Genomic DNA, 15,333 nt, shown 5'->3' with positions numbered 1-15,333 from the left:
ACATTGTATGATTTTTAAATAACTCATTAGGCATTTTATCGCATGAAATAATTATTAATAGAAAAACAGAAAATAATATTTGGTATAATCCATACAGATCAACTCCGGGTTTTGAGGCAGGCGGTCTCTAGGCAACATTGAGTTTAAGCTCCCTCCCAAAGATTTCTGATTGGATTCGGGTCCGGAGAAATGTTTCATACACAACAGATCCTTAGGTTTTCCTGGCTGTGTTTTTTTTGTTCATTGTCATACTGGAAGACCCAGCCATGACCGTCTGTAATGCTCTTACCGAGAGGAGGTCTGTGTCCAAAATCTTGCAATACACGGACCCATCCACCCCCCTATAATACGGAGCAGTTTTCCTGTCACCCTTACAGAAAACCACCCCCCAGACCTGAGGAAGTGGTCTCTGGGTTCAGGTCCTTTCACCTGTCTGCCAGCCTAGCTTGTCCTTCATCAGCCACCGGCCACTTGTATAGCGCTTATCTGTTTTTGGATTCATAGCGGTCAGACACTTCTTTTGTAGATTACTCTATATTGAGGATTTTTCATGCTCTTCTACACTTTGCAACATCCACTTAGACTTTATTTTCTAGGCCACATACTTGAATCACTTATTATAAAATTCTAAGGATTAGATCACACAGGTAGGGCTTGTAACCACTATTCAGTGGTTGAACAGTGGATGGTGTATTAGGTGTGTATTGTGTGTATTACATTTTTTTTTAATCGGTTTTAACATTTGTATGTGCTTTCCATGGTCTTTAATAAAGATTTTGATACCAGAGAGCCAAATTTAACACATTTTTTGTCTACTTTAGCAGTTGTTGTCTTCTCACCAAGCTGCTGCCTATTGTCCTGTAGTCTATCCAAGTCTTGTACAGGTCTACAATTTTGTCCTTGGTGTCCATAGACAGCTCCTTGGTGTCCATAGACAGCTCCTTGGTGTCCATAGACAGCTCCTTGGTGTCCATAGACAGCGCCTTGGTGTCCATGGTGGAGAGGTTGGAGTATGATTGAGTGTGTGGACAGGTGTTTTCAAGACCCAACGTTAGTGGAATTGATAGATTAATACTCGCTATATCAGAAAATCACACATGAAGGACAAGTGCCATTGACAAATCAGAGTTTATTTTAGAAAGTTGCACAATATTCCAGTACAGAATATCACAGTGACGTACGGCTACGTGCAGTAACTGCAATATTACATTTCACTATTGCGCTTATAATAACCTCTAAACTGAAACAGGCCATAACCAGTAGCCTAACAGAACAACGTTCAACGTGGCATTTTAACGTTTCAAACTAGTTTTTCTCTTGCCTGATATTTATAACATTAAAATTAAATTTTTGGCAAAACTGCCGGTATATTGGTTTATCCCCATCACCTTCATCACCACCAACACCTTATATAACCACAGTCAATTACATACAGAAACAGAATCTTATAACGTGAAACAGGCAACATTCTGAGATGTAACTAAAATAATATTTACAATAGTGCAATGTGGATTGTGCAGCACCATCCAACGGCTGAGGTTACGTCTGAGCACCATAATGGACAAATGGGTTAAGGCACATTGGTTTTTTTTCCCTTCTCCCGGGAACCAGTGAGCATGAAGAACAATGTGGTTGGTCATAGAATATGACACTCGATACAAGTGGACAGATTCATCCATTCTCGACAGTTCTGAAAACAAAAAATTGTAGCCAAGGATTAAGATAAGAAAATAAATGCTTCTTAAAGGAGACCTAGTATAAGAATCTCTACATAAATTGGTGTAGGCCACAGATCGACTGAAAGAAAATGAAAGATTTAACATCTGCGGTATATTGCCAGGTCGGAAACCCATCAGTTAAAGAACGTGTCTTCCAAAAATAACACCATCTCGATATTTTAATTGGGACCTCATAAAGATTTCCTTTAGAAGCAGAGGTGATATTAACTCCCAAACAAGTGTCTATAATGCTTGAACAGGCAGCTTTACCCATTTGAAAAAGCCCCAAGCAGATTTATATGTATGGTCTTTTCTCTCTCTGCCCCTTTTCCCTCCCTCTGGTGTGGCCAAGCCATAGTCCGACCTGGGGGGGGGGGTCTGAGGCGCAAGCCATAGTCCGACCTGGGGTGGTTTGTGGAGTCTGATCTTGGGGGGCGTCAGCAGGATGTAAAATAAGCTATAAGAGTCTCAACTGGCTATTTAAGCACAGAAAACTTAATACTCCTCTTCTAATTTATATTATTCTTTTCAGTGCAACCTCTGTTTAGAAGAATCCTAATGTTTTTGGTTTTTCACAACTTTTTTTTTAATTGTTCCATCAAATAGAACACAGCTGTATGACAAGCTTGGTTTATGTGGGATGATGATTTTCATAGCCATATTTTTTAGTATTCGCTTTAATATTCGGTTCCTGCAGTGATTGCAAGGGCACAGATGCTGTATCTTGAGATACATGTAGAACATGAACTCTTTCCCACAATCATACATGTACACAAGTCCAGAATAAATTAAAATTACCCTTCATGAGGATCTAGGCCCACAAACCGCTACCAACCTGTTAACCAGTGCTCGGGCAGGATCACAATAATGTCCTTGCAGGGTAATTTATGATGTTGAACTTTAAGAGATTATTCAAGTAAGGAGGGTTTGGGTCGGTGCGACTCTTCTCCCATTTGACTCCATAGGTCATTTGTATTCAGCAAAGTTTTTCTGTGTAATGCTGAATCTCCCAGAATAAAGAAGGACATCAGTGTCATCTTGTCACTGTCCTGCATAACAGGTGGGCCTAAATCCTGATAACAGCCTCCCTTCAATAAGCTGTATTTCATCAACTTCAAAGTCATAAAAACTATTTAAAAAAGTTCTTAACTTTACATTGTCTCCCCGTCACAATATGATAATATGATCTTACCAGAAAAGCAGTCATTACAAATAAGTTTTCCCCATTAATGCAGGGGGATACGAATGGGGGCCAAAGAGTAAGTGCCATCTTTACTTGAAAGCCCTTGAAAAGCAGGAATTCCAACAGGCTTTATGGGACCTAAAAATAATGGGGAAAAACATCCGATAATTAAAAGATATGGGGTAGAGTGTCCAACATATGGAATTAATTGTTATTGCCAATTGCATTGTAATTTATAACAATTCTGTCATTAATTAATCACTACTCCCTCCTACAGAATTATCATTTTGTCTTGTACTTGCCCTTTGTCCATTTTAGTAAAACTCTGAATGATTGATAGGTTTATACACGGACATGGTGATTTTGGAATGTATATATCATGTGATGTGCTTTTATTGATAGGGACTGCTTTGTGAAAACAGCAAGAAATCCACCATCAAAACCAATCATGATAAACCAGGGACTCTTACTCATAGATCCAGGTACCATCACTGTGGTGATCTTCTGATATTTGTTATCCATGGCCCCTTTCCTTCTAAAATCAACTTTTAAAATTATGCTAAAAAGCCAGAAGGGCTCTTGGGGCTGTTACCAGTGTCCCACCATGCTGCAGCTTCACAGGCTGTTACATTGTTTCATCACCCCCCCCCCCTGCTCCATCAGCACTTCCCTCCTCACTTGTTTGCTGCAATCTCACTATAGCAAGAAGTTTCACCACACAAAGAGTGGGAAAGAGGGGCGGATTGCTCATGCTCCTTCTGATCCCTTCAGATTCATTAGCATAATTTTAAAAGTTGATTTTAAAAGGAAGGAGGCCATCGGTAAAAAATATAAGAAGATTACCATAGTCACAGTGCATGGTTTATCATGATTGATTTTGGTGGTAGATTTTCTTTAAAGGGGTTTTCCCATGAAGACAAGTTAGGCCCTATCCACGGGGGCCGAGACCCCCACAGATCGCAAAAAACGAGGGGTCTAACTGACCCCTTTCTGCTCCTCAGACTACTGGAGCAGGCGGCTGTACATGACCGTTCTGCCCCATTAATCTCTATGGAGCTGACAGAGATCGCCGAGCAAGTGGATAGGGCCTAACTTTGTGTCTTTGATTGTAGGGGGTCGTTCCTAAAAAGTACAAAATAAATTTGCCAATCTTTCAAAATGTTGGGGTTTTAGCCATAAAATTAGGAGGTTCAAAGTTAGACTAGACCATCTATGATGCTGACTGTATAGCAAGTGCTACACTAACTTTTAAACACCATTAGTAAATCTACCTCTTGAGTGTTACGTCCTTGTGCACAAGACGTTGCGGCCTCAATATCTTACTAACATTTCCGACCTTTCAGGCATCCATCACAAAACATTAGCAGTCACCTCTAATGTTTGAATATACACTCTCAATTACCAGGTGGTACCTGGATTTTTCATTGCTTCAGGTTGTAAACCTGGGCCGAGGCTTACACTCCAGGAATAACATTCATAGCATCTGCTCATTGGTTTCAATTGTCCATATAGGAAACACATTTAATCAAAAATAGGTAGGATTTTTACGCCAAGTTTAAAATAAACCTGTCACCATAAGAATGTGGCCGCCTCCCCTACCGTATTCAACTATGGGGGGGATGGGGACTCTCTTTTTTAAAACAATGTGCATGAAGTGGAGCATTACATCTCCAAAAACATATAAAACACTAGTTTTAAGAAATGTTACCAAATTCCTCAGCATTTCTAAGTAAATATATTTAACCCATTAAACCCTTCTGTGTTTCCATCCACCATCCAAAAGCCATATCTTTTTCTTTCTGTATGAGGGCTTGTAATCTACAGTTAACATTGTACTTCCTAGTGAACAGACCCGAGCCGAGCAGCCAGACAGCTTTATGCCTCTAGCAACTAGGTGTCCGACCGGCCAATCACAGCCATACCTAGTTGCTAGGGGTGTAAAGTTGCCCGATTCGCACATCAAGCAACACGTCCAGGTTTGGCGGAGCGAACCTAAAGTTCAGGTCTGCTGATCTATACTATCAACACAATTTAATATTCCATGCAATGTACTTGGAAGCCAAAAAAAAAAACCAAATGCAGCAGAATAAAAAAAAAACTGCAGCTATGCCATCTTTTTAAAGACGGTCTCTCCTATATTCTGTGGCGAGTAGGATAAATTGTATAAAGCTTTTGCAACTTTTAAATACCTTTAAGAAATATAACACATTAGAAAAAAAATTCCCTTACCATTTGCACATTTTAACACATACTGTATATACTTGTGTATAAGCAGAGAATTTTTCAGCACCAAAAATGTGCTGAAAAACCCCACCTTGGCTTATACAAGAGTCTATAAAAAAAATAAACAAACAAACATACACACTTACCTTCCGGCGCCCCCGATGCTCGGCGCAGCTCCTCTTCTCTCTGCTGTACAACAAAGTCAATAGATTTTCCCAGTTTTTGGTGGTAAAATTAGGGGCCTCGGCTTATACTCAAGTACTCTCACCGGCCACTTTATTAGGTACACCATGCTAGTAACGGGTTGGACCCCCTTTTGCCTTCAGAACTGCCTCAATTCTTCATGGCATAGATTCAACAAGGTGCTGGAAGCATGCTGCTGTAGCAGCTGCTGTAGCCCATCTGCCTCAAAGTTCGACGTACAGTGCGTTCAGAGATGCTTTCTGCCTACCTTGGTTGTAACGGGAGGATATTTGAGTCACTGTTGCCTTTCTATCAGCTCGAACCAGTCTGCCCATTCTCCTCTGACCTCTGGCATCAACAAGGCATTTCCGCCCACAGAACTGCCGCTCACTGGATGTTTTTTCTTTTTCGGACCATTCTCTGTAAACCCTAGAGATGGTTGTGCGTGAAAATCCCAGTAGATCAGCAATTTCTGAAATACTCAGACCAGCCCTTCTGGCACCAACAACCATGCCACGTTCAAAGGCCTCAAATCACCTTTCTTCCCCATACTGATGCTCGGTTTGAACTGCAGGAGATTGTCTTGACCATGTCTACATGCCTAAATGCACTGAGTTGCCGCCATGTGATTGGCTGATTAGAAATTAAGTGTTAACGAGCAGTTGGACAGGTGTACCTAATAAAAGTGGCCGGTGAGTGTATATACAGTAACTTTTTCATACCTTAATGCACAGAGCTGTTTAAGGTGTGACTTTTTTTTAGCGGGATCAGCTGCTATTTTCATTGATACAATCTAAGGAAATCTACAACCTTTCAATATGAAAGTGATGTAGGTAAGGTATAAAAAGTAACAGGTGTCTAGAAAAGGGTGAAGCAAATAAATATTTCCCACACACTTTCTTTTTGTAAACAAGCTCTCATATAGGTTTTTGAAAGAAAAATAAATATTTTTTGGGGATGGACTGGAAAAAAAAAACAAAAAAAAAATAAAAAGGTCCTGAACCAGTTTAAAAGAACTGGGCATGTGCAGAGGCATCTACCTGAAACACTATTGAATATTTTTAAAAGCAAAGGATGCTACAAAAGGAAGAGTTGTTTCAAGTAGAAGAATTTTGTCTCGAAACACAATCATCCAGATTTTATTGATACTCTTTTTCATAGTCCTCTTAAGCTTGGTGTGAATCTTGTTCTGTATAGCAGACCCCTGGTTCCTATGCAGTGCAAGTAAAATTTACTTCCTATTGCCCTAATTTGTGTTGCACGTAGCCAGCTCTTCTTGGTCTGTCTAGATGTAGTACAGTTGGCTAACACGCAAGAACAGCTTCATGTCAATCAAACTTGGCGGGATGTAACAAAACTGGGATGGTCGAATGTCTTGTGAGATCACCAGATTTAAAAACTGAAAATAAATGTGTCAAATATTTAAATATTTTTCAAAAATCTATCTAATGAACGCCCATTTTTTATTGCATATTTGTATTCCCCAGAAAAAAAAATTACATTTATTCGACCTGGGTCTTTTTAACCTATGACCTATGCATAGACCTATGCAATATTTTTTCTCAAAGCTATCCAATGTTACCAAATTCGAGCACTTAATGTAGAGCATTCGATATTCGAAAACTTTGAAGGCAACAAAGAAAAATCCCCATCTTCAGAGGGGAAGAGACTTAAGTTAATCAAGCTCTCTGACTCACATTAAAGGAGCCCCGAAGAGAACAGAAAACTACTACTATTCGTCTACATCCTGGGTTACAATGAATGTAGTTTCTACATAAAAAATAGATCCCCCTCACAGGGTCAACTTTAGTATCAGTGGATAGATTTTTAAGAAATATTTGTCACATACTGCAATTTTTGATTTTCAATCCGATATGCATTTCTAAAAAATCTAAAATCCAAGTCCGAAACCTGCCATACAAAAAAATGGGGGTTCCAATTTAAGATTTTGAAGTTGCCCCCTCGTCCACCCCCAGGGGGAAGGGAACAGAGTTTGGTATCATTGGTTAAATCTATATTTTGTGTTTTTTGCTCTGATGTGTTCGTGAGATATTCCACCGTCCCAACCTTTTTGTTACAACCTGTATAGTATACAAATCACACAATTACCAAAAGTCAATGGTCTTACCTAACGGGAGCTTAGAGCATTCACTATCCATATTTGGACTTCGTGGTTTACATCCTTTTGTGCTTGTTCCTACATACAAAGTCAATTTAGAAAGCGGCTTCCGTTTTTCAAGTATAAGTGATTTGGAATGATTGGCATAAGGTGCATCAATTCCTTTGGATTTCCGAAGGCACATTCCAAAATTGCTTTTTTCACCGGTAGAATTTTTAATTCTACTTAAAGTACATGTAGCTCTGGCTAGAGACTTGTTCGTTCGTAGACAATACTTTGTGGTAAAACCCCTTTTTAATTTCCATTCTGAATTCAATTTGCTCCCTGCATTTCCATTTTGGGAATCTCTATAGGCACAGGACACGTCACGGTTAACGTGATTAAGTTTTGTTAGAAAAACTTTACACTCTTGAATGTTTTGCTCACTGCTATAACACATATATATGTTTTTTGGCGTAGATTTGGTCTTTTTTTGCACTAACAATTTTTGGTTTTTAGAAGCGCAACCCAACAAATCAACATGCGTTATAGAACTGGGTATTGTAGTGGCTCCTTGGCAAGAATGACTTCTTACATCACTGTTGCCTGTAATTGAAATTTGTTTGGCTGATGCATTGGAAAAAATGGGAGCACTTTCGGCACAAGCTTTGGTCACGTCTACATGTTTTTCAGGACATGCAAATTTTACACACACCTCTTGACTCTGATCATTCACATTTTGTAAAATGTTTGGAGACTGGCCAGCTTTACGCTTTCCTTTAGTTATTTTTGAGACGTTAAGTAGTTCTGTTAACGTTTCTGGTGTAGCACATTTCTTAAAGTGCTTTTTAGATCGGCATGTATTAATGTTGGATTTCTTAGCTTTTGTTACAGGTCCCTTCCGATTAATTTTCTTAAGAGGGCTTCGAGCATTAGATTTTCTCACAATTGAAAGGGATTGCGTTTCTGTTGTTTGCATAAACCAGTAGGCAAGGTCGCCTATGTCACATTTTTTCTGAAACAGCTTCTGAACAGGTGACCTTGCTTCTGAGCTGCTAAATTTCAAGGTTGACAAAGACTGCACTTCATTATCTTTTTTGCCATTGTTCTCACCAACCCATGTATTTGCTATTTGTTCATACTTTTTTTCTAAATCTTTTAACAAAGACTCTTTAGAAGCGGATGCAGACCACCACTCAAGAACAGCATTGGGCTGTATATTAATATTTGCGCTACACTTTTCATCTGTGTTGCCAGTGCATTTTGTATCTATTACAGGTAGCTTACATTGCGGTTTATAACTTCTTAATCTCCTTCTGTAAGATTTACATCTGTTGAGATGTAACTTTTTGGACTTTTGGCGTAAGGAACTCCTAACAAAAAAATTAGATGATGGAATAACCATAAAAGATGTCGCCAGGGCCTTTCTAGATCTGGTCTTCTGAACAGAACAATTCAATTTCCTTAATCGTAAAGAGCCTTGAGACCATTTTTCTTTTACAATTGTCATTTGGCTTTCTTCTGCTTGACCATTTACTTCTTTTTCAGTGCACTTTGTAATTGCTTGCTGAAAGGTTAGCTCTTCTTCGTGTGAATTGGAGCCATTTGTCCCATACATACCTGAGACATCAGAAAGCTTTCTAAGTTTCTTAAGACGTTTGGAAATCCTTCTGGAATTTAGAGTTGGAGGTTCACATAGATGTAGATTCCTTTTTGAAGATCGAAGGCATCTTCCTACTCTTCTGATACTCAACTGGGTGTCTGACCCTTTATTTTCAACAACATACGTTTCAGAAATTCTTGACTTCTTCAATTTTGAAGAGTATTTTTTATGTTTGACAATTTTGGAGCAAAAGATAGGAATTTCACGTCCTATTTTAGCAAATGTCTTCTGCAAACATTTTCTGCGTTTGCTTTTAATGGATCTTTTCATGGTCCTAGAAACACGATAGGCACATTTTTTGTATTTTGGCATTTTCCTTTTTGCAAGACTTGCATTAGAGCAATCGGACAGTTTTTCCGGGCTATTTTGTGGAGAAGATTTCCATTCAGGAGGACTTGGTGGCAACATATTCTCGCAAATTCTATTCTCAATGCCATTAGTTGTACAAACATTACCTGTATCTACCACTCTAGCAGAACAGTGGGCATCACCATGTTTCTTCAATGGAGTATATTCAGAGCTTAAAGAGTATTTAACTCCATCAGCACTTTCGATCTTTGACACAAACATAAGCTTTATTGGGCTAAAGTATAATTTATCGGATGTTGTGGCTGTCATGGTTGCCTTGCTGAAGGATTCATGAACTTCCTCAACACCTTCACAGTTTGTCTGTGCTACCAATGGCAGTGGCTTAGCTCGGCAGCTGCTTACCTTCACATTGTTCAGAGTTTTTTGTGGCACATAAGAACTTGCTTTTACTTGAGCACTGCATAAATTTGAGCTTTTCACTTGACATACATCCTCAAAGTTTACTGTGCTATTAGTTGACAGTACAGAATCCTCTAGACGCTCAATTACTACTTTTAGATGAGTGTTTCTATTTTTTTCGTTAGTATTTCTAAACTTTACGCCCACTGCTTTAAAGTTCTTTAAAATCCCTGAGTTTTTTTGTATTGTACATCGGCAAAACAAGCTATTGTTTCTTGGTAAAGAACATCGTCCATGAGACTGGTCACACAATCGACACGATCCCAGTATATTTCTAGCATATCGCTTAGACGGAACAATATTTTCAAGCTGTCCAACTTGATCTTTAGGTCTCTTGCTCACCCTTGGTTTCTCATTTACAGTTTCTTGTGGAGAATATTTAATGTTGGCTGGTAAACAAAACTGACTATTATTACGACCATTCACATTTTTACAAATTATTCTGAGTGTATTAAGAGGTAGATGCGTTCCTTTCTCCTGCACTTCACTCCCTGCTTCAGTGCTTTCACAGTCTTTCAGGACTAAAACGTCAGGAGTACGGTCTTTTACAGAAATTGGGTTTCTGACTTCGATGGAATTTTGGGTATTCTTCAAAAAATCATTTTTTTCCTTAGGAAAAGTATCTGTTATATTGTTAAGTCCACTCTTAAAGTTAACTGCCTGGCTGTTGGATAAAGACTTCTCAAATATCAAAGTTTTTTCATCATTTTTGTTAAACCCTGTTTTAACTCCAATTTTTTTAGAGCAATTACCTTTACGGTTAAGCATTTCGGTAAAACGATTTGTTTCGGAACTAAGAAAGCGCTTAATCAGACTTCCAAAATTTACACAGCTAGATGTGGAGGAGTCAAGGGACATTTGGGACGTGTCCGAAATATCAGACTTTTGTCTACTTTGCTTTTCTTTAGTACATGACTCTTTAAATGATACATTTTTCATTACAGTCATATATTCTTCACCTGGTGTATCGCCATTTGTTTGGTGGCAGTTGCTTGTTATTTGCAGTTGACACCTACATTGTAAACGGTGTTTTAAAATGCTCCGTTTGAAATCTTTTGCATTTTTTTGTTCTTTTAACTTTGATAAAGGTGAAGAAAAACGTAACTTTTTGTGACTTGTAGAATGGTGGGAATTCAAATTATAACATGGAAGTTTCTTCTTCTTAGAACGTGTATTCATGCAGTACAAAAGTTGATCATGTAAATGAACATCATTTTTATTTACATTTAATTTAACAGTTCCTAAATTCAAGTCAGGCCAGGCAAATCGTAAATCCTTTAGTCGAACAGTAAGGTATGGGAGATTTAGGTTTCTTGTGTTATCATTTAATTTAATGCTTTGGCTTGTGCATCTTCGACAAATAGCAAGTGAATTGTTTGGAGTTCTTGACACTTGTTCTGCTGACTTCATTTGTGAAATGCTAGGACAGGTATGTGAACAGGATTCTTGCTCTTCTTTTATGAATTTCAGCATACTCATTACTTGTTGTTGGTGGTACAAGCACCATGAAGTTAAGACTTTATATAAAGCTGTATTTTCTTTAAGTAGCTTTGTTGATTTTTTCATCTTTCTTAAAAAGTAGCCATTCATGACACTGTGAAAAACAATGGTGAAGAACAATTCTTAGCTGCTGTAATAAAATTAAAATTAAGGCATACAGCAGTTTCTCTCTTTTAAAAGTCTTAAAAAGTTACCTATCATTAAAAAAGTAATTTTACTGACATTAAACAAAAACAGGGGGCATTTATCATTAGGCAGACTTTTTTACAGACCATTTTTGGAGCTCTACTGGTTTGCAGTGCATTTGTGACTTTCTTTTGAAAAGTCGCATAAACTTCACTATTTTAGGCACATCAGGTTTTTAAACTTATTCCCATACACCAATGGAAAACTGCAGTGACTTTGCAACACTTTATGCAACTTTTTCAAAAGTCCCAGTCCTTAGATCTGGCCTTGCAAGTACAGACAGAATAATACATTTGTTGGAATGTGCTTAGTGTGTAAGTGGTTTGAATCGCTCTGTGCGACCTTTTGACTTTGAAAAGTTACAAAAACCACTACTAGACAAATTAGCAACATTTTTACTTAAAAAAAAGAGGCAGCAAGCAAATGATAAATGTCCCCCAATGAGTAGGTGGTTTCTATAGAACATACACTACCGCTTAAAAGTTTGGGGTCACTTAGAATTAAAATTCAGGTTTTTAATGCAAATTGGAGGTTTTTAAATGCAACATGTAAATGTGTATATAGACCCATATCCAACAACCACTGCTGCACTGGTTTAATGGTACATTGTGTCTGCTGTGTATAAAGGCTAATGGATGTTTAGAAAACCTTTGTTCAAGTAAGCTAGCACAGCTGAAAACAGTTTAGCTTATTAGAGAAGCTTTCAAACTGACCTTCCTTCGAGCTGGTTGAGAATTTGGAGAATAACAGTTGTTTGTTCTATGAAACTCTCACAATGGCCAGAAAAAAAAAAAAAAACTTTCATGTGAAACTTGACAGTCTATTCTTGTTCTTATAAAGGCCATTCTATGTGACAATTTGACAAAAAACTGAATATTTTCTACAACGGTGTGTACTACTCCCTTCAGAGGAGAGCAAAAACAGGTTCTATCTAGACTAGGAAGAGAAGTGGGAACTCCCGCTGTAGGACTAAGAAACAAAACAAGTACATTAGAGTCTCTACTTTGATAAACCGATGCCTCACTGGCAGCTTTATTAAATAGTACCCACCAAACGCCAGTGTCGATCTTCTTCAGGACAGAGTGGCAAAGAAAAAGCCATATCCGAAACTGACTAATAAAAGGAAACACTCATAGGAAAGACAAATCTAAGTTTGAGGTGTTTAGATCACAAAAAAAACAATAGACGCCATCTGTTATGGAGGATGTGACGGTTATGTGATGGTCTGGGGTGCTTTGGTGCTGGTAAAGGTAGAATGCCAAAAGGTCTGCAAAAGGGAGCATTCTTTGATGAAAACAAAAGTTTGGAGGAGGAGAATATTATTTCAAATGGCACAAAATATATTTCAGACCTTGTCAATGTCTGGACTGTATTTTCTATTCATTTTGCAGCTCATTTGTATGAGAAAATTCAACTCATTTCATGGAAAACACAATATTGCCCGGGGGACTCCAAACTTTTGAGAAGTAGTGTATTTGTAAAATTTTATTTAACAATTTGTTTACACACACATTACACTTTCTTTTCAAATAAAGCCTCTTTGACAATCTTCTTGCCGTATTGCTAAGGAAAGCCCATGCCAGTGTGTACAGCTTACTATATCATTAACCAGCAAGATTCCGAGCCTGCGTCTCCTTTATCTGCCTTAAATACTTAATGGGATCCTGTCACTAGGAGACACATTTTTAGCACTCCCCCAGTTCCCACAGAACATAGTACATGCACTTCCAAAGAGTTTTTGTATAAAAGGTTTTATAAATCGGTTTTTACATAAAAAATGTTATATAGAACCTTTAAATGCCATGTGCTGTGTGACTAGGGACTAGGCACCTGGGAGTGGCTATAGAGGAACAGTTTTCCCCCACCCTTGGGAAACCGCACCTACATGTGTCCTTTTCAAATATATAAAAACGCCCATCACTTGGCTTTGCGACGCCCCCTGCTGCTCTACAGCTAATACCGAGTGATGGGAGTTATTCATATATTTGAAAAGCACACATGGAGGTGCGGTTCCCCAAGGGTGGGGGAAAACTGCTCTTCTATACCACTCTCAGGTGCCTAGTCACAGAGCACATGGCATTGAAAGCTTCTATATAACATATGTTTTTTTTCTGTAAAACCTATTTTTTTTAATGCAAAAACTCTTTGGAAGTATGTGCTATGCTCCGTGGAGACTGGGGGAGTGCTATAAATGGATCGCCTGGTGACAGGTTCCCTTTAATTGTAAAGTGAATTTTTTTTTTCATTTTCTACCACATTTTTTATTTTTAAGGATGTCTAAACTTGTTTTGAGCCACCATCGCTCATGTGTCCTCTCCTCGATCCAGTAGAATAGGCTCTCCTTAACATTGCTGTTGCCAACAGAGATGCTTAATATTTGTATAAACATTACACAAAATTAAAGCATGAAAAAAAATATTGCAATGCTATAGTTTAGCTAAACCACCAACTACCTTTGAATACAATTTTATAGTAATTTACAAAAGGCTAAGTAAACGTAAAAAAAAAAAAATTCATATGTGTTAATATTGTTATTGCTAGTATTCAAACCAGACCAAACAAAATAGGGTATAAAAAAAAAATATATATATTATATAATGACACTACCCAAATGCAAAAAGTGTTGCGGTTGACTAGCTTGACAACAGTTCTTTAGCGGGTGGGGTGGAAGGGGGGGACAAGCGAAATATTTGTGAATATTTTATGTTTAAAGGAAAATTGCCACCAAAATCAAGGATTGTAAATCAAGCACACTTACAACTTCCCTTCTTAGGTCTTTGCTGTTACAAAATACAAACCACTCCATAGCGGTTGAACTCAGAGTCCCTCAGGCTCATTTGCATATTTTTGTTTACACTTTTTTAAAGAACAAATGGCATAAGAAACTAAAAGAAGATCGGATACTGCCAGAGGAGGCACATACCTGCATAGTGTGCTTGGTTTACAATCCTTGATCCTGGTGGTAGATTTCCTTAAAACTGGTTGACTGGACATCCTTTAAAAGTTGACAGCACAGACTTTAAATTTATGTACGCCCCCCTACAAGCCTACTCCTGTCGCTGGATGGGGAGCTAGGATCCGACCGTGGCATCATAGCGGGGGCGTGGAGAGAGATAGGCCGGCAACAGGAGGTGGCTTGCAGCATTGCATCTCTACATTTATTTCTTGTCATCGAAGACACCATCAAGTGTAACAAAATCCCCAACTCCAATTGCTCAACTATTGCTTGAAATTTAAAAGGAACCTCTACTATAAATCACAGTTGTCTGCAGAACCTGATTGCTTCACTACTTAAATCTTTAGTAAAAAAAAAAAAAAAACTGGACTTGGCAACAGGGAAATATTAAGAACCTTTGAGCCATAATTCCAAAACCCTGTGCCCATTGTTTCATGTACAGATGAGCTGTTTGACCGTGTTTCCAGATCAATGCAGTTCTTACATGAAGACCTCTGTCCAAATTTTTCAAATAGTAGATGACTGTACATTTTGAAATGCCAGCCTGGTTTCAAAACTTAACAAGTCATCTTGTTGCTGCAGAATAACTTGTGTCTTGCTACCTTAAATAAATTTCAACATAAAACGGTCCTTCACAACTCAACCTTTGTAGCAGAATTTGACGGGTCCTTTCAGTTTGAATCATTTTGCACAGCAGTTTCTTTTTCAGTTAATGACCGTTTCCATATGAAAATGATAATCAACTATTTGCTGTATCTAGATATATACCCGACTTTCATCCAACAAAATCCTTGGCGTTGTGCAAACTAGAAGAATTGATGCCGTTCTGAAGGCGCAGACCGGCAAACATTTATA

General features: G+C 38.3%; 1 protein-coding gene across 2 annotated transcripts in view; it reads right to left on the bottom strand.

Annotated features, from left to right (window-relative positions):
• Positions 1-1,109: 1,109 nt before the first annotated feature.
• LCORL (ligand dependent nuclear receptor corepressor like) overlaps positions 1,110-15,333 on the bottom strand; it is a 57,480-nt gene continuing 43,256 nt past the window's right edge. For both annotated transcript variants that reach the window (XM_072126030.1, XM_072126031.1), the window contains exons 7-9: positions 7,436-11,430; positions 2,911-3,039; positions 1,110-1,690 (exon numbers count right to left, since the gene is read on the bottom strand). In XM_072126030.1, coding sequence (XP_071982131.1) covers positions 2,945-3,039; positions 7,436-11,430 — 4,090 coding nt within the window. In that variant the 3' untranslated portion in view covers positions 1,110-1,690; positions 2,911-2,944. The remainder of the gene's footprint in view (positions 1,691-2,910; positions 3,040-7,435; positions 11,431-15,333) is intronic.

The sequence above is a fragment of the Engystomops pustulosus genome, chromosome 1, assembly GCF_040894005.1.
Source record: "Engystomops pustulosus chromosome 1, aEngPut4.maternal, whole genome shotgun sequence".
Taxonomy (NCBI): Eukaryota; Metazoa; Chordata; class Amphibia; order Anura; family Leptodactylidae; genus Engystomops; species Engystomops pustulosus.
Note: the sequence above shows the minus strand (reverse complement) of the source record. Positions and strands in the feature narration are given on the sequence as shown.